General features: G+C 39.3%; 1 protein-coding gene across 8 annotated transcripts in view; it reads left to right on the top strand.

Annotated features, from left to right (window-relative positions):
• The window catches only part of PPP1R12B (protein phosphatase 1 regulatory subunit 12B), a 203,576-nt gene that overhangs the window by 24,346 nt on the left and 152,198 nt on the right, over positions 1-27,032 (top strand). For all 8 annotated transcript variants that reach the window (XR_008663603.1, XM_055319042.1, XM_055319044.1 and 5 more), the window contains exon 2: positions 23,607-23,737. Coding sequence is in view for 7 of the 8 variants with exons in the window: in XM_055319042.1 (XP_055175017.1) it covers positions 23,607-23,737 (131 nt within the window). In the remaining variant the exon portion in view is untranslated. The remainder of the gene's footprint in view (positions 1-23,606; positions 23,738-27,032) is intronic.

A 27,032-nucleotide genomic window follows, 5' to 3' on the forward strand; every position in this document is an offset into this window, starting at 1 on the left:
ACTTTTTCTCTCCTTGACTTACTTTTTTTTTTTTTAAAGATTTTATTTATTTCTTCATGAGAGACACAGAGAGAGGCAGAGACACAGGCAGAGGGAGAAGCAGGTTCCATGCAGGGAGCCCGACGTGGGACTCGATCCTGGGACCCCAGGGTCATGCCCTGGGCTGAAGGCAGACAGTGTACCACTAAGCCCCCTGGGCTGCCCAACTTACTATTTTCATGAACACTTTCAAACCTTGCAGAGAATTATATAATAAATACCTTTGTAGCTGCCAACTAACTTAAGATAGCAAGAGAGTTGAACATAGTAATGTATTAAGTATTAGCAATATAGTTGAATATATCTTTATATTTTTACCTCACGACTGTATTTATAAATATTGTATGTTTTATATATTTTTAAAATTATGTAAATGGAATCATATTATACATATCCTTTTGCTATCTACAATTTAATATTCTCTCTGTTAGATTTATTTGTGTTGATATGCATAGCACTAGTTTATTCATTTTTACATTGATAAATGTGACATTTTTGCTTCTTCACATTGTCCTGTGGTGGCCCAGTATGTGATTGTTCTAAAATTTATTATCTTCTGCTGCTGCTTCTTCTGTTGATGGATATATACATTGTTTTTAGGAGGATGATGTTTGTTTTGCTATTAAAACATAATGTTGAAATGAAAATCAAAGCCACAAAAAAGATATTACCTCCTACCCACTTGGATGGTTTTAATAAAAAAGATGGACGTTAACAAATATTGGTGACAATATGAAGAAATTGGAACCTCATACATTGTGGCATTGTAAAGTGACAAAGCCACCTTGGAAAACAGTCTGGTAGTTCCCCAAAATGTTAAATACAAAGTTACCATATGACCCAGCAATTTTGCTCTTGAGCCTATATCCAAGATAATTGAAAGCATATGTCCACACAAAAACTGGTACATGGAGGCACTGGGGTGGCTCAGTCAGTTAAGCATCTGCCTTGGGCTCAGGTCATGATCCCTGGGTCCTGGGATCGAGCCCTATATCAGGCTCCCTGCTCAGTGGGGGGTCTGCTTCTCCCTCTGCCCCTCCCTCTGCTTGTGTGTGCTTTCTCTCTCTTATGTACCCTCTTTCTCAAATAAATAAGTAAATAAAATCTTAAACCCTGGTACACGAATGTTTGTAGCAGTATTATTCATAACCAAAAAGCAGAAACAACTTCAATGTCCATCAAACCGATAAACAGATAAACAAAATATGGTGTTATCCATATAATGGAGTATGATTAGCTGTAAGAAGGAATGAAGTACCAATATATGCTACAGTGTGGGTGAACCATGAAAACATTATACTAAGTGAAAGAAACCTGATGCAAAGGCTATGTATTGATTCCATTTGTATGAACTGTCTAGAATAGGCAAAGACAGAGACAGAAAGTAGGTTAGTGGGTGCCATAGGCTAGATAGAGGGGGAGGAATGGGGAGTGTTGACTAATGGATGTGGGATTTCTTTCTAGGGTGATGAAATGTCCTGAAAATAGGTGCTGGTGATGGTTGTACAATTCTGTGAATATACCAAAAACTGCTGATTGTATGCTTTAAAAGAGTAAATTTTATGGTATGTGAAATACATCTCAAGGAAGATATTATAAAAACACAAAACTCATAATGCTACTGTGAGCATTTGCATTCATGGTTCCATGTGTGAATGCATTAGAGTTTTTCTAAGGACCGTATGAAGGATCAAATATTTGTGCATCTGTATCAGATAGTGCTATTCCACATTCGTGGCTAGACCAACGGACGTCACCTCCAACTGTGTATGAAAGTTCCTATAGCTCCACATTCTCATCTTGTCAGATTTTTTATATCATTGACCTGGCATGTCAAAACTGATATTCTCCAATCAATTGTTTACTGTTCTCAAATAATGCCAACAGTGTGGTGCTATTTGTAAATGCCTGTTGACAGTTACCATAAATTTCTTAGTGATTAGCTATAATAAGCTGAGCCTGACTGAGCCAGCCAAGCTCCCCTAGATTTTTTTTTTAATGGCAAAATTCTGAATGAACATCTGGAAAAATAAACTTAGATCCTTTAAGTATATTTTCTATTTCAGTCATATAATAATTGCCACCTTTCCCTCTGGTTAAGTGTTACGGTTTAAATAATCATGATGATTCCGATAACTTTTTTTTTCTCCCAGTAAGGAGAGTATTAAAAAGGATTATTGCAAGATGGGAAGAGAGTATAGTTATAGGGGAAGAGGGATATTTGCAGTAGGGAAAACACTATGGCTATAAGACCTGCAATGTTAAGAATGGTTAACTTCAGAAATGTACATGTAAACCTGAATACTTATAATAGGTCCCTGGGTATTTAGTATGATCTGTTGACTTCCTCTGATTTTCAGCACATTTAAGACACTGAATAATTGGGAATCAGCTTGAGTGCTGTTGTATCTAACATGTTGACAAAGTTTTTTTGTTTGTGTTTTTTAAGGGTGATATATTTATCTTACTGCTACTTGCTTTTTGTGATATGCTGGTGAGGACTGTTTTATGAGAACATACTTAGGCATATCTTTACCAAAGGACTGCCAAATTGCAACTGGAAGAATGGAATTATACAGCTTTTCATGACATCTTCTTTTACAAAAAGGAATGAAGATGTGGGGCGCCTGGGTGGCTCAGATGGTAAGTTGTCTGACTCTTGATTTCAGCTTAGGTCATGATCTCACAGTCGTGAGATCAGACCCTGCATTGGCTCTGTGTCAGGCCTGTGGTGGGTTTGGAGCCTGCTTAAGATTCTCCATCTCTGTCCCTCTGCCCTTATCTCCCCTCACACTCTCTCCCCCGCCTCCAAAAAAAAGGAATAAAGACGAAAAATAAGTCAGGGGAAAAGCATGTTTTAGAAGACAATCAGTGGCAATCCAAAGTCAGTCTGTTGTCTAAGAAAGTATGATGATCGTGTTTGCATGCACTTGTTAATTTTGTGTCTGAAAGCCTTCGGGTGCTTACTGTGGTCTTTCCACTGCTCTCTAGGCTAACCCGGAAAAATTACTTTGCTCTTGGCCTTTCCCATAGTCTTTGAAAACAGATATATTAAATTATTTTAAGCTCTTGATTTCTGCCACTCAGTCTTATATTGGAGAACTCTGCCGGTCTGTCATACTAACCAGTAAGATTAGTTGGTGTTCGGGGAAACAAGGTGGGCTAGTACTCGGTATATAGGATATTTCGTTGATTTTTTTTTTTTTAATTTTGCAGAGCACAAAAGGTGAAACTTGGTCTCAAAAGGATAAAGGGATCATTGTTATTTAATTCTTAATTAAGTAGAGACTTTGGCACTTTACAAGCCTAAGGAATGAGTTGTGTGTTTGGTGTACTGGTACTTAGGGTTTATGTGAATTAATTTCAGAAGTTGATAAGTAGATAGCTGTATCTCAAAAAAGTGTAAAAGTGCTGGCTATTTGCTGCTTTTTAAACTTGGCTTAATTTTAATGCTTCAATTTTAATACAAGATTTTTTTTTTCTGAATCTCTTATGGGTAGAAAAGGATTCTTTAGTGACTTTGGGGAGGGGCATAAATAGGTACATGATTACACTGTTTAAAAGCAAACTCTAAATATGGATGCCTTTCTACCTATCCCTTCAGATTTGACTATTGTGGTCATCTAGGTCAGATTCTACTGGGTGAGAAGATTGCTTTCTAGATGCACTAGATGTTTCACCTGGTAGTAGGGTAATCACCTCAATAGTAAATTTGAGGTGATTCAGTTTTCTAAAACTGATGATAGATTCATTTATCTCTGGCTATCCTAAAAAACAGAATGTATGGTATGTGAATTATATCTTAATAAAGCTGTTTTAAAATTTAAAAAATAAACATGAGAAACTGCCCAGTTTTATTGTTAACCAGCAAAATGCAAATTGAAGCACTGGTTATTTTTGTTCAGAACTTTATTTTTTTTAATATTATTTATTTATGAGAGACAGAGAGAGAGAGGCAGAGACACAGGCAGAGGGAGAAGCAGGCTCCCTGTGGGGAGCCCGATGTGGGACTGGATCCTAGGACCCCAGGATCATGCCCTGAGCCAAAGGCAGATGGTCAACCCCTGAGCCACCCAGGGATTCCTTTTTCAGTACTTTAATAGAGATTTTTATAGTGGTTCTATCAATTGTAGGTATTGGTATGGAATTTGAATTGGGCACTCTTATTAAATACTGTCTTGTAAATGGGTAAATCCTTTTCAGAAGGCAGTTTGGAAGAATTTATAAAAATATATGCAAATTATTTGATCCCCAAGTTGTATTTCTTTCCTTATATTACTAGAACATGTGCAGAAAGATGTTTGTACAGAAATATTCTTTCATTGTTTATAACAAAAAAATTAGAAAAAAAACCTGTTTATATAAACAGAATGAATGGTTGATTATATGTATAGTATAGAAATCTTTCACAGTTATGAACAAAAGGTAGACCTCATAGACCTCTAAATCATGGAAAGTCCATAAAAATATTGTGAATAGAAAGAAAAATGCACAGATAATACATATATCTTTTTTTTAGAGATTTTATGTATTTATTCATGAGAGATAGAGAGAGGCAGAGAGAGACACAGGCAGAGGGAGAAGCAGGCTCCATGCAGGGACCTAATGCCGGACTCCATCCTGGGTCTCCGGGATCACACCCTGAGCCAAAGGCAGATGCTCAACTGCTGACCTACCCAGGCCTTCCCATACATATAATATAACTCTATGCTTTTAAAAATTCTAAATAATACATAAAAACATGTCCCTGTATAAGTATGTTTTGAAAATATTTTAGAAGGATATATACCAACCTGTATATAGTTACTTTTCAATTTTTTTTTTACTTACAGTAAAAATATACTCTTGTGTTACTTTAAAAAATCATTTAAATCATTTTGAAGAAGAAGGTTGTAGTATGACCTGGTAGTGGATAGAGCCTTGGGCTGGCAGCTAAGAACCCCAGGGCATTAGTTCAGCTACAATCATGGACTTAAGCCCTCTTGAATGGTTTTATTCTCACGTAACACAGTGTCAGGAAGTAGGATTAGTATCCATGTTGTTCACCATTATCACTTCCTGAGCATTACTTTCCATACCCTCTTATAAAACTAAAATACCTTATGCTCCTTTGATTCGCATGCCATTTGGCTAGGCCGCCTTCTTACCCTCTCATTCTTCAAAGACTACTCACAACTTCCTCTCAGTCTCATTACTATCAGAGCATCCAACACTTTGGCCTCTTAGTTCTTAGCTTCCTCATTTTGAGTGATTTATCCCAACATCTTGCTCTGTCGCCCACTTCCACAGTCACATCTATGACAGTTTTCACCTGGAACTGCTTCTCAAAGCATCTGGCTTTTTTTTTTTTTTAGCATCTGGCTTTTTGAAGGTAACGTAATGACTATTTCAATCACTCCCATTATAACTAAATTCTTACTGGGACCTCTAGTTCTTCTCCCTATCTCCTTTCTTCCTAATTTATCATCTTCCTTTATCATCTTATTTTTTTAAGATTTATTTTTATTTTTTATTTTTTTTATTTTTAGTTATTTATTTAGAGAGAGCATAAGTAGGGAGAGGGGCAGAGGGAAAGAGAGAGAATTTCAAGCAGACTCCATGCTGAGGGCAGAGCCTGATATGGGGCTCAATCTCACCACCCTGAGTTCATGACCTGAGCTAAAACCAAGAATCAGATATTTAACTGACTGAGCCACCTATGCACCCCTTATTTATTTACTTATTTATTTGAGAGAGAGAGAGAGAGACAGCAAGTGAGTGTGAGAGCACAAGTGGGGAGTGTGGATGGAGAAGGAGAGAGAATCTCAGACAGACTGTGCTGAGCCAGGAACCTGCTGTGGGCTCAATCCTATGACCCTGAGATCATGACCTGAGCCAAAACCAAGAGTCTGACATGCAACTGACTGCACTACTCAGGTGCCCCCCATTAATATCTTGCTTAGATTCTATTCTGTGTGCACTTCAGTAACACTTTCTGTGTTACTAAATTAAACCCCTAAATTTCTTTACCTCTCTGAAATTTTGAACTTATCTGAGAGAGTCCTAACCCTTGATGAACCCAATTCTGATTTCTCTGTGCTTACACCCAAGTGGCTAAAAATCACAAAATAGTGGAGATTTTTTACCACTTTACATTCATGATCACCAAATTCAAATAGATCTTCCCCTTGTCTGGAAACCCCATTATATATGAACTCACTACTTCTTTCCCTGAAAAGATCATTTCCCACTTCCTTACCCTCCCCACCCTCCTGACCACCCTATTTCTTTTTTTCTCAGAAGATGATATTACCTCCTACCACTCCACAAAATCTCTAATCTTGTTGTTTTCTCCATCACTGCACCAAAAAAAAGCTCTTTAAAAAGCTTTAACATGAGACTTGAAAGTCAGGTGACCCTCAGGGTCTAAATTGAGAGTTGCTATAATACAGTAGTTCATAGTGTAGGCTCTGGAGCCAGACTGATTGGGTTTGAATGCCGGCTTCGTTTTTAGCTGTGTGACTTCAGACAAGCTACTTAAGCTTTTAAAAATGAAAATAATAATATTATCCTTCTTAAAAGTTTGCTAGGAAGATTAAATTAATGTATAAGACAACACTTAACCCATGGTACTCAAAAATATTAACTAGCTAATAATATTATTAATAATTATGAAATCACCATTCTCATAATTCTATAAATAACATTCTATCAATTATATCATTAATGTGTATTTATTAAATATTAGTATTCAGGGCAGCCCCGGTGGTGCAGCGGTTTAGTGCCTCCTGCAGCCCAGGGTGTGATCCTGGAGCCCCAGGATCGAGTCCCACATCAGGCTCCCTGCGTGGAGCCTGCTTCTCCCTCTGCCTGTGTCTCTGCCTCTCTCTCTCTCTCTCTCTCTCTCTCTCTCTCTCTCTCTCTGTGTGTGTGTCTCTCATGAATAAATAAATAAAAATCTTAAAAAAATATTAGTATTCAATATAATAAACACTCTTACTCCTACCATCACCTTCATTACTATTATGATTATTACTGCTACTTCACAGATAAGATAGAAAACACAGAAATTAGAATTTCTTTAACTTTTCATCTACAAACCGCTCTGCCTTAATCAGAAACACTCTTTTCCTTCCCTTCCGCTACAATGGCAGAGGTGCTCTTACCATCTAAGGCAAAACCTTCCATCTTTGTTTTGGAACCTTTCTTCTGTAACCAAACACTGGTTAGTCTTTCTCTTAAATCTTTCCTTTTATTTGGACTCCTCCACGTGTCATTAAACATACTCAGATCTGTTCTATCTTGGAATAACAAAATCCCCTGGACTCCTCCCTGGCCTCTCGTAATCACCCTGCCTTTTTCCTCCCTTTCTTACATGTATTTTTTGAGACTTACTCATGTTTTCCTTTCCTCTCACTCTTTATTCCCTTCCTATCTCAGCTTTGTCTCATTGCTGCATTGAAAGGCTTCTTGCTAAGGTCATCAGTGACCTTCAGATGGCTAATTCTGACATTTCCATTTTTCATCTTATTTGACTCTTAGCAACATAAACCACTCTGTACTTCTTGAAGCCTTTTTATCCTCTGACTTTCATGATAAATTTCTCTTGTCTTCTCTTTTGGCACCTTTTCTTCTCTTGTGGCACCTTCCTTGTTTGCACATTCTTCTCTACATGGTTTTTAAATGATAGAATTTTCAAAGCTTAGTGCTAGGCCTTCTCAGTCCACTCTCTTTCCATATCTTGTTCACATGCCCAACTTCAAATAGTCCTCAAAAGACATTGGCTGCTATCAAGATTATTATCACTATTCACCAGTCTTTCCCTTCTTTGGAGGACTTTGGGGAAGACCCATGGGAATATATTTAAAATTTGAGTATTTGGAAGAAAAAATGGCATTATAATTGTATTTTATTATTTCATTGAAATTAATCTGTCTCCAAAATACTATAGAACTTAGTCCTACTGATAGACTTTATCACAATATTGGAATAAAAAAGTTGATATGGTAAATCTAGAATTAGATACATGTTATAAATTAGCAACCATGGGACACCTGGATGGCTCAGTGGTTGAGCATCTGCCTTCGGCCCAGGGTGTGACCCTGGGGTTCCGGGATTGAGTCCCACATCAGGGTCCCTGCATGGAGCCTGCTTCTCACTCTGCCTGTGTCTCTGCCTCTCTCTCTCTGTGTCTCTTGTGAATAAATAAATAAAACCTTAAAAAAAAATTAGCAATCATGAAGATGTCCAAATTCAGTGGTATCCAAATGCTGTACATTAAGTCATTTTCAGGCCCTAAAGGAAACAATAACGGTGAGGATGAGGATGATAGTAATAGAAGTATTAACAACGACAGTGACAAAAATTTAGCATATTCCTAATACGAATATCTTTTATATGTTGAGTTTTCTGTTCCTCAAATTTGGTAGATTCTCATAGTGTGTGACCTCATGGCCTAGAAGATAGAGACCTCTGGAGAAACTGAGAATTCTCAGCCACTACATTGTACACACAATGTCCCCCCTCGCCCCCCTTCACCCCCCCTCCCCTCCCAAAGCAAAACTGGAAACCCAAGGACAGAGCAATTATGATGTCATTCCCACAACAATCAGCTGGGATTCTACAAATGTGATGTTAAAGTAGAAAATGAGAAGTTCTTACTTCATGTTACGTCATCTTAGTGTCACCTGGTCGGTTGTGATCTGAGTCTCCATTGGACATTCTTCATGGTGGTTATATAGCATTTGACTGATTTTGATTTTGACATTAAAGTACTTTTCAGAAAATGTTTGCCAGTTACTTTGAAGTCCTTTTCCCTTCTAACCTGTTCTTCAAAACAGCTTTGACTTTTAAGGGGTAGTATGCCAGGTGTACTGGTTAGCCCGGTACTACCAGACACAAGGCACCTTCTGTCAGAGGGAATGTTGTATCTGGCACAGAACCAGCTGGGCACAGTATCATAGCTTGCCTGGCAGAGGTCTAACAGAGAGGCTGAGAGTGGCAGGGGTGGTGCCTTGGGTTGCCCAAGCAACTGTGTTTGAGTGAGGATCTTAACTGGCTGAGGAAACATTCCTCCTTCAGTGGCCTTGGTGAAGCCTTTTGATCACTATTTCCTTAACAATTTAAGAGCAGGATCAGAAAAGGGCTCCTATTTTGTTAACTTCCTACCTCTTGCCATATGCAGCGTGTTCTGTTGGTGGAAAGTTCAGATTTCACTGTTGAGTTCCCTCTTTTACCTACTACCAAACACAGATTATTTTGTATAAATTGAGGTGGGAGATGGACTTTTGTGATGCTAAAAGCTAGTGTGGATTCTGAGATGTCTGCGACCAGCTAACAATGCCAGGACAAACTAGATGCTCACTGGGTATATGTAGGGATGAATATTAATGCAACTGGTTATGTTGAAGATAGGATATTCAAAGTTATTTTTATATTTAGTTATAGTCATATGTCCCATAACTAGGATATTTCTATCCTAGTTACACTTAATGAATTAGGGTCTGTTCTGTGTTGCTAATAATACCATTAAGCAAATCCATATTGAATGCTTTCTGTGTGTACAGCACTAGACTAGGCCCTGGGGATATAATTAGTAAGTTGTAGTCTGCATAGAAGGAGTTCATGGTCCGGTCGGTAAGTTGACAAAGATAAGTGCAGTAGAATGCAATGCACTTTAAAAGGTCCTTAGAAACACAGGTGGTGGTGACTAACTGCTAGGATGGGAAGGGCAGTCAAGGCAGCCTTTATAGAGGAGGTAATGTTTAAACTAAGTCTTTGAGACCATAGAAAAGCTCTAAGCAGGGAAGTATGTTCCAGCCTTAGGAAATGACGTGTGGCCAGCTCCGGTGGCGCAGCGGTTTCCTGGGGCGTGATCCTGGAGACCTGGGATCAAGTCCCACATCAGGCTCCCTGCATGGAGCCTGCTTCTTCCTCTGCCTGTGTCTCTGCCTCTCTCTCTCTCTCTCTCTCTCTCTCTCTCTCTGAATAAATAAATAAAATCTTAAAAAAAAAAAAAGGAAATGACATGTGTGAATGCATAGAGGCGTATGAAAGTGTGATCCATTCGGAGAATTCTATGGGAATGGTGTATAAGAGCTGGTAGCGACACGCATGAACAGTTCTAGTGTGCCAGTCACATACTTAACATGCACAAATACTTAACATGTGTACATAGTAAGTCATGTCATCCTCATAAGACACTATAAGAAAGCTATTATTGTTATTCCCATTTTAAAGATGAGGTAACCAAGGCAGAGGGATGTTAAGAGACTTACCTATGTTCTTATAGCCATTAAAATTCACAGCTAGCATTTTGGCCAGTGCCCTAATTGCATGTCAGCAACCTAGAGCCCACGGGCCAGATCCAGCCCATGGCCTGGTTTTGTACAGCTTACAAGCTAAAAGTGGTTTTTGCATTTTTAATTAGTTTTTTTAAAAAAAGTAAAAGAGGAATATTTTGTGACATGTGAGACATGTATGAAATTCAAGTTCCAAAAAAAAAAAAATTCAAATTTCAGTATCCATAAGATTTTATTGAAGCACAGCTACACTCTTTGGTTTATTTTATTTATTTATTTATTTATTTATTTTTTAATTTTTATTTATTTATGATAGAGAGAGGCAGAGACACAGGCAGAGGGAGAAGCAGGCTCCATGCACCGGGAGCCCGACGTGGGATTCGATCCCGGGTCTCCAGGATCGCGCCCTGGGCCAAAGGCAGGCGCTAAACCGCTGCACCACCCAGGGATCCCCTCACTCTTTGGTTTAGTATCGTGATGGCTGCTTTCACACTACAGCTGGCAGAGTTAAATATTTGCAAGAGACTGTATGACCTACAAAGCCTAAAATACTTACTGTCTGACTCTTTACAGAAAGTTTGCGACCCTTGCTCTAAAACAATTCACTAGATTGCCTCATAGTATATTTTGTTTTCTAAATAACACAGAGTGCGTGTTAATAGCAATAGTTGGGTTTATGTACTGCTCATCTTTTTAAAAGGCTATTTTCATATTTGTTATCTCATGTGTCCTTACACCAACCCTGAAATAAAAGGAGGGTTAAGTTTGGTGCTTTCTATCTTACAGCTAGGAAACTTAATTGTGGGAAGATTAGGATGGGCTATGGCGGTAAAGTTAGACTCGTTTGCCTGTACATTGTCTTGTAATGTCCCATACTCTGTTGGGAAGTTGCCCTCCACCTCTGTCCTAGGTACACAGTTGCTCAGATCTTGGGCCCAAGGCCACTCCATAAATGAGACAGTTGAGATAGATTGAAAGAGCAGGGTACCGCACACTCTTTCCTTAACCTTCAGCACCTCCGCAACAGCGTCTGAAATTCTCTGTCTTGGCAAGGTTCAACTTATTCTGAGCACACTGCCAGTGAAGTGCTCTGGGAGGCTTGTATTTGATTTCAGATAAGTAAGCACTTACCGTCAAAGGAGACAGGGAGCATTTCTCATTTTCATTTCCATAAAGGATGCCATTGCATTGTTTAGCTCTGTGGAAAGTCTTTGACTTAATAGTAAATTTTGAATCCTTATTTTTGGGTTTTCACTGGTCTATTATTCTGCCTTTGGAACATGAGATTTCTACTTTTTTTTTTTTTTTTTTTTTTTTTGCTATTCCTGATCTCTTCCAAGCTTAGGAATGCTGCTTCTTAATAAGTAAATAAAGGAGCTTTCCTGGTTACCTTGGCACTACCACCAAGCTAGTCAGGGAGAGTGAAGTCTAACTCTTATATTTGGTATGTTTGTGTTATCTGTTGCTTTTTAGTATTCATCACACTCTCCTACCTCTAGGATTTATCAGTCCGAGGATTGAATTGTAGGCCATGTTTCTTATATTGTGGAGCCTGATGCTTTCAGGAAAAAGCGTTATTCAGATTTCTAAAGTCTTACCCACCAGCATCTTCTCTTTCAGTCCCAATCGTGAATTCATATTATTAGCAAAGTTTATTATACCCAGATTTGGTCTCTTAAGGCCCATCAGACACAAGATGGTACCTTAAGAGAGGTCAACTATGTTTCCACTGGTAGCCAGCATTTCCTTAGCTACTGACAGTGCTGAGGTCAGAGCAATGTAGAAAAACATTTCTCTGTCTCAGGGGTCAGATGCCTCAGGGTTGCTGAAATGCCTAAAATGATGGAAAACACAAGTGTATACGTTTGTCAAAGCTCAGTAAATGTGTCCCGAAGATCTGTACATTTCACTATACGTGAATTTTACCTCAACAGAAAAATAGTACCCTAAACAAAATTGAACTCTTGCTAATGATACATGTGTGATGTGTTTGGGGAAATTATTATAAATGTCTGAAATGAGATGAAGGAGTGAAGGGATGGACATATGATAAAGTAAGTTTAGCATAGTGTTAGTGGTGAACAAACTACAGGTCATGTTAAGGTAGGTGGGTATTCACCGTGAAATTCTTTCAACTTTTCTATGTTTAAACATTTTCATAATTAAATATTTTGGGAAATGCCTAAAAAGAATAGGCAGGTAATATAACTTAATAAAGCAAGCTAAGTATAGAATAGTAGAGGATGGTGCGGCATGGGGCATCAGGTGCTCATGCTCTGCCTAGAGAAGGCACCTGCCACTCAACCCTGATTAACTGCTACTTTACATTGCCAGATATTCTAATTTTTAAAAAATCTTGAATGCGGAATTTTTTTTAATGTGAAAAATGCTTATTTTAAAAATGCCACATAGACCAAACAATGCTTTTGATTTACAACATTTTTCTATCCCAAAGATTTTAATTTTAGAGGAAAAATTGGAGGTGTCATCTTGAGTTGTACAGTCACCATTGTTACCACCAACATGTGACTTTGAAGAGATCTCAGCAGTAGCGGAGACCTTCTGCCGTAACCTCAATTCCCCTGTTCTGTGGGCTCCTGTACAATAATGCTTTGCCAGGCCATGCTGCCGTATTCATGACACTGACCCAACCAGGGCTTTGCTGTGGGGCTGGGAACAGCTGTGAGATTGGGCTGGTTGGCATCGATTTCCCTGGGCTCACTTTAGGATTATTTAATAGGGAAAGGGCAGCGAGCAGTACACGCTATCTTGCTGCTCAGATGTAGTTCCTGGATATAAGTCACTTAGGCTTTAGCAGAAATTAGCACTAGATGGGAATCAGCAACAGAAAAGACTTCTAAGACTTCCTTATATTCCCTGTAATGCTGCGTGGTGTTGCAGTCTACCCAGGGTCCTGAGCTCTTTACTATCGCTTTGTTACCCTTCTTCACCGTGGCATTCTCATCAGCCGTGCTGTCCCTCCTACCTCAGGGATGTTTCTCAAAGCCATCCCCTCTTCCATGGCGCTACTGCCAGTACCTTCTTTCAAAACCTCATCTTTTCGAGCCTTGATTATAATTTTCTCAGTTATGTTTCTGTTGTGAATTTTTCCTGCCAGAAGTTCAGTCTTTACATTCCCACTACAGTTACCATTCTTAAGATACAGTTGTGATGATATAACTCCCTGTTTAAAAAAAAAAACTCATTACTGGGGCACCTGCGGGGTTCAGTGGTTGGGCATCTGCCTTTGGCTCAGGGTGTGACCCCAGGGTCCTGGGATCGAGTACCACATCCGGCTCCCTGCGAGGAGCCTGCTTCTCCCTCCCTCTGCCTGTGTCTCTGTCTCTCTCATGAATGATTGTGCATCAGGTTTATCGCAATAAATAAAATTTTTAAAAAGAAAAAAAAACTAAAAAAAAAAAAAAGAAAAAAACTCAGTACTTCCCTGTTGCCTTCAGGATAAAGGTTCAACTCTATCATGAGATACAGGGACTTTCTTTGCTGCCAACTTATCCTACCAGCTTTTCTTCCTTCTATTTCCCATTAACCTGTCGAGTAAAATTCAAATTCTTCAGTATGGCAAATGAAGCCCTGTTCAGATTTTCATGTTTACCCCCATCCGCATCTAAGTACAAACATCCCAACTTCTCGCCATTCCAAAAGACTTTCTTTTTTTTCCTTTTCCCTGGACCTTTGAATTACTGTTCCCTTTGCTTCTGATGCTTTTCATCCCTGCTTTTTTACTTTATTTCATTTTATGTTATTTTGTTTTATTTTATTTTCATCCCTGCTTTTTAAATTGGCTAACTCCTCCTTTGTAACTCAGGTGAATAATAATACCAGTATTATTATTGTGAAGTGTTCCCCGTAATCCCCAAAGTTAGTGACTTCTTACTCTTTATTATGATACTTAAGACATAATCACTCATTTTGTATCAGAGTATGATTTCTGTTGCATGTATCATTTACATACATCTTTCTACCACTAAAGGGTAAAGTCTCATTCATTTCCAATTCCGGCATCTCCCCTAAGGCCTATGTCTGGCAGAGTGTAGGCCTCAGTAAGTTTGTTACGTGACTAAATGGAAAGTCACTTTACAGTCAAGGAACATATTACTAAGATAAATTCTTAACCTGTTCTTTGGTAACATGAGTCAGTGTCAGATCCGGAACTTACATCTGAGTTCTCAGGTTTTCCGCCTGTACTAACAATAGACGAGAGATGGACCCCTCTGTAGCCAGTGACTCTGTTATGGCCAAACCCAGTATGCAGCCCCTGAACTTCTTTGCCAGCTGTAGGAGTCATTCTTCCACTCCTGGCTCAGTCTTCCCTTTCCTCTAATCCTTTTAACTTACTTCCTTCCCATGTTAGTAGAACCTGACTATGGTCTGTTGGCATCTACGAGAACTTATGTAGTTTATGCTATATTTATCTTTATTTTAAGTATATACTTTTTTCCCTTTCTCGCTCACTCTTAGAGATGAAGGTGGTGGTGGTGGAAGCAGTAGCAATAATATTAATACTAAGAGCAGCTAACATGTGGCATTTAACTCTGTGCTGGACACCAAGTATTTTTATGTACATTAGCTCATTTGTAACCACAAGAAGTAGATACCATAATTGGTATGATAATTTTATAGATGAGGAAACTGGACCCCAAAATTTAGTAGACCTGGGATTTGAGCCCAGGAAGTCTTATTCCATAGTCTGTACTCTTAACCAGTACAGTGTTCTGGGTGGGGTTGCTTTCTCTAGTACATTCTACCACAGAGGACCGTACATGTGGGGAGAAATGCCAAAAAGTGATATGAACTATCCTGTGACTAGCTTTGCCCGTATAAAACTCTTGATGAAAATGTGCTGGGAAGAGTCACCTCTTCTTTTAATATCTCATTTCAGGGGTAAAATTTGCTGTGCTGATTTATACTTTCCGAGAATTCTATCTTCCAGCAATTTCTTTGTGGCTTTTACTCCTTACCCTACTCAGATCCCAGAATTGCCTTCCTTCTTTTCGCAAGGCTTACTTGACAGCTGTGGATCATTGCCCATGCCATAGCTTTCAGGCCGTACTCTTGTGGCTTATGAAACACTTGTTTATGGGCACGGAGTGATCTGGAGTTAAATAGAAAAATCCCTCTCCCTGGGACAGCAATTTACTCTACCTGCCAAGTTGGCAGCAGAGTAGACCTTTGGGGGGCTGTGGTTAAGACAGGTAGCCAAGATATGAGGGAGGTTTCTAATCCAGACTCATGCTAATAAACAGAGTGGTGACCAGCATGCTTTAATGGAATCTTTATGCTTTGCATTCAGGCCAGTCAGGAGTGACCAACTCAGATCAATTGGCCACATTCCTCATATGAAATTATTGGAGAGTTAGACTAGATTCAGTTTACCCGATATATGCTGAAGCAAAGTTATTTTTAGGAAGATAGTATCAGGTATTAAAAATGTTCCATGAGCCAAGTGGTATCTGGAGACTGGCCCATGAACTCTATTTTGGATACCTCCAAGTTGGTCGGTAGAAAACATTTAGGTGGTTCAGCAACTGAATATGTGACCTTAAATAAGTCACTTAACTTTCCTGGGACTAGTTTCCCCATCTATAACATGAAAAGGCCTAGTGTTTTATTGCTCTAGCTACCATGTTCTTCCCTTCTTTTACATCTTTGTTGTAATAGGCTTTTCCCAAGAACCTCTTTTGATCAAATCTGTTCAGACAGATCATCCCCTTACTTGGTGTGCCTCAGGTCTTATATGCAGAGTTTGTAAGAAAATAACTTCAATAAGGGCTTTCTTATTTATGTACAAGTGTCTGAGTGACTCAGCTATGTATACACTCTTTTGATCTGAGAAAAACTCATGCTTGGGATTTTTACCATAATTATGAGGCCTCATTTATTGTTTCTCAACAATAAATTGATATTTATTTAAAATCTCAAAATCAGGATTACCAGTGAGTAATGAGACAGAGATTTGCACACACTGGAACTATAAAAGTTCTGTTTGAAGAATAACCATGGGCTATAAAAAGGATGGGCCCTTTCTTCTTTCTTCTCAACTTTCTAAAAATGTGCCTTGATCTAACGAGAGATAAATCAGATGAGTATAGCCTTATATGGTACGAAAGTTGCCGAAGTAATACTTGTAAGACAACTTAATGGGCTTTTCTTCATTTAAGTGGATAAATGCATGGGGAATGGAGAAGGTTGAAGGAAACATTAGTTGAATAAGAGCTTGGGGCATTTAGAAGAGGCCTTAGTAGAACCAGAATGAACATGTTTTTGATATCTAAATATTGTCAACTGTTAGGCAGTATGATACTTGGCCTTAACTGAAGGAAGTTGTTTTCTGGTCCCAAATTGTAAATGTTTACAGTCTTGCAGGTGATATGCCAGTTTACTGAGGACAAAATCTTAGTCAGTGTGACACTCCATGGAAAATTCTTTACTTCTACAGTTTCTCTTGGCTGTTGCTCTCAAAAGGCTGCAACAGATCAGTGTCCAGAGCCTGTCTGACCACTGAGTACATAATCAGATATAGTTCTCACCATCTGGGAGCCAAACTGTCTTTGCCAGTGGGGTTGTGAGTCTTTCACACAGGGCTGACAGTTGCTGGAGTCACCTGTCATGTTGGAGCAGAATGCTATTATGATTCTCACTTGAGTAGTAGTTATACTATATCATGATTGGAATAGAGACGGGTACTTGGAAGGAGTGACTCAGGCACTGGATCTTAACTACTAATATGTTAAAGCCTTCTCGTAGTGATGATCTGCTGATGGTTGAGATTTCCAGATTTACGGACTCCTTTATCACCTTTAATTTGCTGGTATAAATTCTAGTTCTGTGCTAAGGCTACCTCGTTGGAGCAGGGGGACTTTGAGCTTTGAAATGTTGGGTTTCACAGCAAATTCCTCAGTCAGCACTGCCTCCCAGTTTCAGTTTTAGTCCTCAGCCAGAGTACTTCCATCGAAATATCTAGTGTAAGAACCATGGGCAGGTCTTTCAAGGCATTTGCTACTTAAGGCTAACAATTGGGGGTAAAAACCTTCTAAAACTTTCTGTTAAATATAGTTGTCTTTTAAAAAGTAGTATAATTAATATTTTGACCATGTTTCATTCAGCAAAGAAGGGATGAATCACTGTGATTTTCATTAATACCAAGAGATAAGGACGTAGCAGACCCTTCCGGTTCTGATATCCTGTTCTCTGCCAGTTGTGTTTTCTATGGCTTCAGTAACAAATTACCACAAACATGGTGGCTTAAAACAATAGAGATTTATTATTGCGTAAGCTAAAATGTATTATCTGGAGGCTAGACGCCTGAAACCGTCTATTGATCGGTTGATCTATCAACCAGTTGATCTATCAACCGGTGTTGATAAAGTCACACTCCTTCTGTAGGCTATAGGGAAATATTTGTTCTTTGCCTCTTCCAGCTTCAGGTGACTGTCAACATTCCTTGACTTGTGGCTTTATCACCTCAATCTCTGCCTCTTTGGTCACATTGCCTCCTCCACTTCGGTCTGGTTCAAATCTCCCCTTGCCTATCACTCTTTCTCTCTCTCTTTTTAAAGATAGATAGATAGATAGATAGATAGATAGATAGATAGATTTATTTATTTATTTATTTGAGAGAGAGAGAGCATGAGCTGGGGAAGGGGCAGAGGGAAAGAGAGAGAATCCTTAAGCAGACCCCGCACTGAGCATGGAGCCCAACATGGGGCTTGATCCCATGACCCTGAGATTGCGACCTGAGCTGAAACCAAGAGTCAGACTCCTAACAGACTATGCCGCTCAGGTGCCCCTTATCTATCTCTTTTAAGGACACTTGTCATTGGAGTTAGGGCCTACTTTGATAATTCAGAATGATCTTGTCACCTCAACATCCTTAATTATATCTGCAGAGACCCTTCTTGTAGGTAAGGAACGTTCACAGGTTTCAGTGACTAGGACACGGACATATCTTTTGGAGGGGCCACCATTCAACACACTACACTGTTGAAATGGAGATGCATGGCCAATACAAAATGGACGGGAGGCAGCAATATACAACATCCTTGACCTGGCCCTAGTCCATACATGGATGTGCTGTATGATTTTGTTGGAATCACCTTGGGCAGCCTAGAGCAACGTCTTTGGGTGATTCTAGATATCTGAGAATCAACTGAATGTACAGAAAATGTGACTTTCTATGCATTTAGGCATTTATTCTTCCATTTAACAAATATCTATTGAGGGCCTATTATGTACCAAGTGCTGTTTTGGTGTTTGGGATAGATCAGTGAACAAGTAGCCTTTGTGGAATTTATATTCTAGCTTTGCTAGGAATGACTTAAGATGTTCATATAGGTAATTCAGGAATGTGTAAGGTTTGTGTGAAAGAAATTATGCTCTTTACTGTTATCTCCAAACATTCAGAATTTTCAGCATAAAGTTGAAATTATATAATTTGGAGGATTATATAAATTTTGAATTATATACCCTGTATGTAAATTATTAATATTATTATTGAATTATATAAATTTGGGGAGGCTAAAGGACAAAATTGTGAAATGTATGGAATGGGGACATGTTACAAACATCATCACCTCCCAACACCTTTTTTAGCATGATTTGTTGAAATCAAGGCAAGTGTGAGCTGAAAAATCCAAACACATAGGTGGTATGCTGCATAAAGCGCAGCTTCTAAGTGCGTCATCTGCCCTGGCATCTGCGGCTGGGTTTTGTGGGGAAGAGAGTTGTTCTGGGGCAAAGGCAGGTAGTTTTAGCAGTATTCTGACACACGAGAGCAAGGTCAGCTCTTGGAGCCAGCGGCACTTGGTGGTGGTGACAGTTGCAGGCTATTTTGGGAATGGAGGAGGCTTTGTTTTGTAAGGCTTTCTCGCACTCCCAAATTTAACCCTGGCACTGAGCAACCATCAGCCACTTTTGTCTTTGATATAGAGGGAGGAATATTGGGTACAGTAGAGAGATCATAGTGCTCTTTTATCATTTTATTGGTAAAATCAAGTCCTTTTCCTTGGAGATAGCTTATCATTGCCAGCAAAATGTAACATGCTGATTTTAGGAAGCTTTACATTATCATCTGGCAATTTTTCTAATATCTCTCTGGACTGATAATTAAATATTTCTTTTTGTTAAGAAGCTTAGGAGAACTTGTTATTTTAGTAATGTTCTGTGTGTCCTCAGGAATGAAAAATAGAAGGAAGTGAATGAATGTAAGCCACAGCAAAAGGAACTGGGTTAAATGCAAAGGATATTCCCATTGATGTCATGAGTAACGTCAGAAACTTCTTTAGCATCCTTTGCCTATTCAAGGAAAGGAAAGACCCATCTAGCTGGAAGGTTCGTCATAGCTCTATGCAGAGACATCGTGTTGGAGTCCATGTCCCTGGACAAGGTTTTATAGATGGATGAATCTGCTCGTCTACCAGGCTTCGTTCGTGAATGAGTCAGCAGCACAGCTGCAGATGGAGTGAGCAGAAGGGCATCTAAATTTAGTCATTATTCACTTGAGAAGGTTTTCAGTGACTATTTGTCTCTTCTTCGTGGCTTTAGTCATATTCCTTCTTCTGGAGACAGAAACAAAAAGAGAATGGTCACTCCAAGATATTCATGAGCACGAGTGTCCTACAGCTGTGTTGATTGTCTCCGAGGGTGATTCCCTTTCAGCTTAACCATGGTACATGCTATTTTATTCACTTAGCTCCTGAATTTAGGAACCTGCAGGATCCTGAACACTAAAGAGGGAATTTTTTGGAGTCAGACTTAATAAACAAGCTCTAAAATCTTGATAGTTCAAAGACATATTTTAATCAAACTGCCTTCCTCCTTTAAGATACTGGAGTGGGGGGAGGGCAGTGATGGGTGAAGAGTTAGTGCAATTGGTGCACTTTCCTGAAGAAGTTGCTATTTGTTAAACTGGTGGCTTAAAAACAACAACGTCAGGGTTTAGCTCCTTTGATCCTCACAAAATCCTATGAGGTAGGTGGTATTCTCATGCTATAGGTGAGTACACTGATACTCCGGTTACATACTTCACTCCAGGTTAGATGTATTGGCAGAGCTGGTATGCAGCCGGGTCTGTTTGACATTAAAGCTGATGTTTTTAACAAGATGGTGTCCTTCGTTTTGTGGAGGGTATGGGGAATAACCCCGTAACTGTTGACCTACTTTATTTTCTCTGAGATGATTTGTTGGAGATTGATGATCTGCTAAAGTAAATGGCAGATTGGGCCAGCTTTTTGATGTCGTTGTCTTCTCAAACATCCTCACAATGTCTAAAAATACTAAAAATACTGTATCAAGAATTTGAGATACATAGACGAAAATATCACAAAACTCAAAAAGAAGAGAACTGAAGTGGTGATAGAGTGAAGGAGATTAAGAAGAGGAAGGGAGAGAAGTGAGTAAGAGAGACAGAAAGAGAAGTTTTCTCCTGTTTGATACCTGGACTCACTGGGCTTATTTTAGATCCTCTGGGATTTGGCTGCTGTCATCTTCAAAGGACAAAGAATGATCTTGAAAACCTTGGCTTCCAAAAGTCCGCCTGCTGATGGCGTGGCCGTTGGAGCTAAGTTTTTAGACTGTTGAGCCAAAGAAATTTTGCAACCAAGGAGGAAACAGTTTACCCAGCTGTCTGACGCAGGTTGAGATGGCACATTTGATCTTTGTGATACAGGAGTTTATTATAACATGGGCCAAGCATTTTCTTCTCCTTAGACTTCAGTACCTTTTTGAAAAGTACTCCCTTCCATCTTTTCACTTAAAAGTCTTTATTAACAGTTTTTAAGCAAGGTACTCTGCACTGAATTGGCAAACCTTATCCTATGGGGACTGCAGACTGGCAGACACGCAATATGTGTGAAATATAGTGATAATAATAGTTATGAAATATTTTTTGAAGATTTTATTTATTTATTCATGAGAGACACACAGAGAGAGGCAGGAAATAGAGGGAAAGGCAGGCTCCCTGCAGGGAGCCCGATATAGGACTCATCCCAGGACCCCGGGGTCACGCCCTGAGCCAAAGGAAGATGCTCAACCCCTAAGCCACTTGGGTGCCCCTAATTATGAACTATTTTACATGGTATAGAAGTAAAGAGTAAATAAGAAATGCTCGTAGAAGTTGATAAACCTAAGAGAACATGGTAGAAGAAATGTAATTTTTGGAGCTACTTGTTGAAAAAGAAGCCATTATGAATTTTGGCTGTAAGAGTCATTTGGCTTCCAGAGGTCAGGTTAGAGGAATATATTATATTGCATCAAATCAAATCTAGGCTGATATAGTAGCTAATCTCAGTAATTGTAAAAAGAGTATCAAATGGCTTGGGGAAAAATGAACAAAGACGCTTTTTGGTAACTAGGGTTACCTAATTAAGTTTTCATCCAAATTGAATCAGTCGTTGTTCATCCATGCCCCTGCTTCTAGGCAGGATTGATATGAGGTTTATCTCTGGAGGAAGTTCCTGTAAGTCTCTAAGTAAGATATGTACTACTTAAGTCATATCTATATCTATATCTATATATATAGATATATATAATAAATAAACTGCAAGTGTGTGGTATGGAAGGATACAGTGAGGACTAGTACCCTTCAGTGCTACCACCTTGATTCATACTAAGGCACCAGTAGTTGTACCCATAATACCTTTTGTATCCTTAGTGCAAATGTCAACACAGTGAAAAGGGCAAATAATGTTTTAAAATTATTATTATTTTTTTTAAGGTTTTATTTATTCATGAGAGACATAGAGAGAGAGAGAGAGGCAGAGACACAGGCAGAGGGAGAAGCAGACTCCCTGCAGGGAGCACCATGCAGGACTCAGTCCTGCAACCCAGGGGTCACACCCTGAGCCAGAGGCAGACGCTCAACCACTGACCCACCCAGGTATCCCTAATGTTTTGATATTATTATAGAAAATCATTTTGAGGGGATCCCTGGGTGGCGCAGCGGTTTAGCGCCTGCCTTTGGCCCAGGGCGCGATCCTGGAGACCCGGGATCGAATCCCACGTCAGGCTCCCGGTGCATGGAGCCTGCTTCTCCCTCTGCCTGTGTCTCTGCCTCTCTCTCTCTCTCTCTCTCTCTCTCTGTGTGTGACTATCATAAATAAAAAAAAAATTTAGAAAATCATTTTGATCTGATAATAGCTTTTGAGCTAAAGTTTTAACTCCCACCACACCCCCACACTGCCCAAGGAGGGGACTTAAAGACAAGTTTTTTTTTTTTTTTTTTTTTTTTTTTTTTGTTGTTGTTGTTTTTTAAAGGAGTTTCATTTGTTTCTGGGTCCTGAATTATCCCAACTGTTTTAGAACCATCAAAACCTTGATAATGACGACCTTTATCAATGTGGGCATTTTGCCTCCTTTTTACAGATAAGTTAAGACCGTGTTTTGGTCTGCAAATCTCATTGCTATATCTGACTTTGTTTTAGGCTTATGGTAGCCTTAAAGTTTCTACCCAAAGAGCTCGTCTGCTTTCTCCTAATTGTTGGTCTGAGGTGGGCAGCTAAGGATTCCTAACCATCCATAACTATAAATATACTTTGCCTTATTGTTTGGAGTCATTAAAAAAATATGTGAGAAGAAAGTACATTTCTTCAGTTTGAAGTGATCATCTCATCCTTTCTCACCAAAGTAAGGATTGTTTGGCAATCCCAGAACCTTAATCTATAGCTTCCCACTAAGAAAATTGCATTTGATTTTGTGTGACTGTTTTCTTTTGAACTTCATAAGCAGATTAGTGGTTTCTAGTATGTCCTCTTTGATAGTATGATGATGAAACAGCTCACCCATTTATAGTGCTTTAGAAATCAAGCTTTCACAATTCATCCTAGTAGTGCTATAAATAAAATTAAGTATTATTATACTTATTTCACAGCTGAAATTTTTTAAGAAGACATTTATTTATTAGAGAGCACGTGTGTGGGGCTGAGTGAGTGGCAGGGGGCGGGGGGAGAATCTCCAGCTGAGCACAGAGCCTGACATGAGGTTCAATTCCATGACCCTGAAATCATGACATGAGCCAAAACCAAGAGCTGGACGCTCAACTGAGTCACCCAGGTGCCCCCGCAGCTGAGATATTGAGGCATGCAGACATTTCAGGGGTTTGTATAAAATCACAAAGCTCAGAAGTCATGCTCTGGACACTTTTACCAGTATGCAAGAAATAGAAATTAATATATCACTACAACTGCTGTATTGTCAGTGCCCAGAGTAGTGTCTGGCACATAGTAGAACTCAGTTAAGTACTTGTTGAGTGAATGAATGGACTTTTCTTTTCAGGCCTGTATTGATGAAAATTTGGACATGGTGAAGTTTCTGGTGGAGAACAGAGCCAATGTAAACCAACAAGACAACGAGGGCTGGACACCCCTTCATGCAGCAGCTTCCTGTGGCTATCTCAACATAGCAGAGTGAGTCTCTGTATGGGTTTGGATTATTTGTAGGAGAAGCCTTCATTTCTCTTTTGCTCTTAAAAATTTGAATTCATAAATAGTTATAATTTCTATTATAAATTATAAAAACAGGAGGTTGAATCATTTGTAAGGAATAATTGATACTGTGTTTTCATATACCTGCTAAATCCACAATTTATTTGTTTTTTTTTTTAAGCTTTATTTATTTTAGAGAGAATGAAAGACAGTGCAAGTCAGGTGAGGCATAGAGGGAGAGAATTTTCAAGCAGACTTCCTGCTGAGCATGGAGCCCAACATGGGGCTCGATCTCATGACCTATGAGATCATGACCTGAGTTGAAACCAAGAGTTGGCCACTTAACCAAGTGAGCCCACAGGTACCCCAAATCCACAGTTTTTTAGTTGAAATTTTTTGTTCTGTCTTCAGGTAATTCATATTTGTTGAGATCTTTAGAGGTGGCTTCTGTTGCACTCTCTGGGTCACTTTCTAAGCAGCTATAACAATATGTGGGCAGGCCTAGAGATTTTTTTTCTGGGCTTCTTTGTAAACTTGTTTTATTATTTAAGAAAAAAAAATCAGTGCTCATGAAAGTGGAGAATGTCAGGCATACTGATTACAATACCTATATAATTAATAGAAGAATGAGCCTAAACACGGAACAAAGGAAGAGTAGGGATTGGCATGTGTTCTCTACATTAGTTGAATGGGTATTTTTATTAAGACACATAAGTAGCACCTGACCTCTGTGACAACTAGTTGCCCCTGCCTTGGGCAGAAGAATCCAAGCCACCTAATGTCTGGGTTATAAGAGGTACTAAATAAATGTTGAATGAAGGAATGAGGGTTATATTTATTTTTATATTACTTATTTATTATTATTATTTTATTTTAATGTTTTTAAAAGATTTTATTTATTTATTCATGAGAGACACAGAGGCAGAGAAACAGGCAGAGGGAGAAGCAGGCTCCTCACGGGGAACCTGATGTGGGACTTGATCCTAGGACCCTGGGATCACGCCCTGAACCGAAGGCAGATGCTCAAGTGCTGAGCCACCCAGGCGTCCTTTATTTATTTTTTTAAATTAATTAATTAATTAAAGAGTTCAGTTATTTTGAGAGAGAGCACACATTGCAAGCAGGAGGAGGGACAGAGGCAGAGGGAGAGAGAAAATCTCAAGCGGACTCCATGCTGAGCTTTTTAAGTAATCTTTACATCCAATGTAGGGTTCAAACTCACAACCCAGGGATCAAGAGTCACATGCTTCACCGACTGAGCTAGCCAGGCACCCTGAAGGTTGCTTTGGGTTTTTTTAAGATTGATTTATTTGAGAGAGAGAGTGTGTGTGTGCATGCACGTGTGTGTGAGTTGGAGGAGGGACAGAGGGGAGAGAATCTCAAGCAGACTCCCCAGTGAGTTGCAGAGCCTGTTGGGGCAGAGGAGGCTCTATCTCAGGAACCTGAGATCGTGACCCTGAGATCATGACCTAAGTCAGACACTTAACCAGCTGAGCCACCCAGATACCCCTGAAGGTTATTTTTAAATTGGAAAGAGACTTTAGCAGTTGAAACATCTTTATTTTTTTTTAAATTTTTATTTATTTATGATAGTCACACACAGAGAGAGAGGCAGAGACATAGGCAGAGGGAGAAGTAGGCTCCATGCACCGGGAGCCCGACGTGGGATTCGATCCTGGGTCTCCAGGATCGCGCCCTGGGCCAAAGGCAGGCACTAAACCGCTGCGCCACCCAGGGATCCCGAAACATCTTTAAAATGAGGCAATTGAATGTATTCTAGATAAGAGTAGATTTAGGTTGATAAGGAAAATTCACTAAATAAAAACATGATATTCTGTGATCCTTTGAAAATCAGATGCTTGTTTTAAGGCCCCTTTCCATATAATTAGAGCTCTATTACATTTTCTTTTCTTTTTTTTTTCTATTACATTTTCTTATCCAGCAAACAGCAGGGAGGATTATGTTGGCAGCTATGTGGAGGCCTGGGAATGGCTTCCCGCACAATCTGATTTGCCCAGGTTTCCTGGGGGAGAGCTTCTGTGTCTGTTTTGCTTTTGAGCCAGAGATGTTCAGTGGGAGAAGTTAAACAAAGGGAGAGTCAGAGCCAGAGAAACACTAGGCAGCAGTGCTGGTGTTTGACTGGGCTGCTTGTTCTAAAAAGTGGACAAGGGCATTGGCGAACAATGCAGTTTTCTTTAGTCTCGGTTCTTCACCCTGTTCTAATTTAGTAAAAGTCAGTCACCTCTTCATCCCTTCGGCTGCCCTCTTTTCAGAGTCTCATAGGAAAGGCTCTGATTATCAGCCTTACCCACTAATGCCAACATCCTGATGTCTAAGAGTTGTGGTGGTTTCCTCGTATTTTGATTTTTACTTTAAAAATGTATCTAAGAGACAGTTATAGAACATGTTAACACCTCATTTTTTATATTTCATTATTTGTTCAGGTGGCTTGTTTCTGATTTTTGAGTTACCCAGAATCTCGTTACATTCAAGAATTTCACTTTTTTCCGTTAGAAGGTAACAAGCAGAACTCATGCTTAGAATTAGGATCATTTGTGTTGGCATTGTCCATGGAGTCTCTTTTTTTTTGCCTTTTGTGAAGCTGGGTACAGAGAATGATTTAAGTGTTTTTTTAGTGATTCCTTTAATTCATCTTTGTGGTGAACACAATTCCTTTGAAAATAAGTTCATAATTTAATAATCTCCTGTGCAAATAAATATTACCTTGAGTGAAAGGAATCGGTGAGAGTTACTATATCCTCATATAAATTATTACTCAGACATCAGAAAGTCTGTCCAGGAGAGAAACGACCTACACTAGAATCTATTGCGTAGGCGGGTTAGTGATAGGGATGGCCTTCTTTAATTTATCTTTCATTATGTATATCATTATTTAGACAGGTTTTGATCTTGTCATTATTTACTTGCAAAATATAGCATTGTTTTCTGTACAATGGAAAAGAACTCCACTGTTTATGTTACTCATTTTGGTTGCTTTACCTTAGGGGCTGTGAACAATGTTTTAGATAGGATTAGCCCTTGGTCATTTTGTCTTTTTTTTTTTTTAATCTTAAAGATCTTAAATTTTATACTCTTATTCTCATTATCATAGGAATTCTAAATTTCACTGGAGTGGAAACAAACAAAATGCAAACTAACATTCTAGGAAGAATCTAAGGGGTGACTGGATGGTTCAGTGGGCTAAGCATCTTCCTTTGGCTCAGGTCAGGATCCTGGCCAGAGTCAGCAGGGAGTCTGCTTATCCCTCTCCCTGCGC

This window comes from Nyctereutes procyonoides, unplaced genomic scaffold (genome assembly GCF_905146905.1).
Source record: "Nyctereutes procyonoides isolate TBG_1078 unplaced genomic scaffold, NYPRO_anot_genome, whole genome shotgun sequence".
NCBI lineage: Eukaryota > Metazoa > Chordata > Mammalia > Carnivora > Canidae > Nyctereutes > Nyctereutes procyonoides.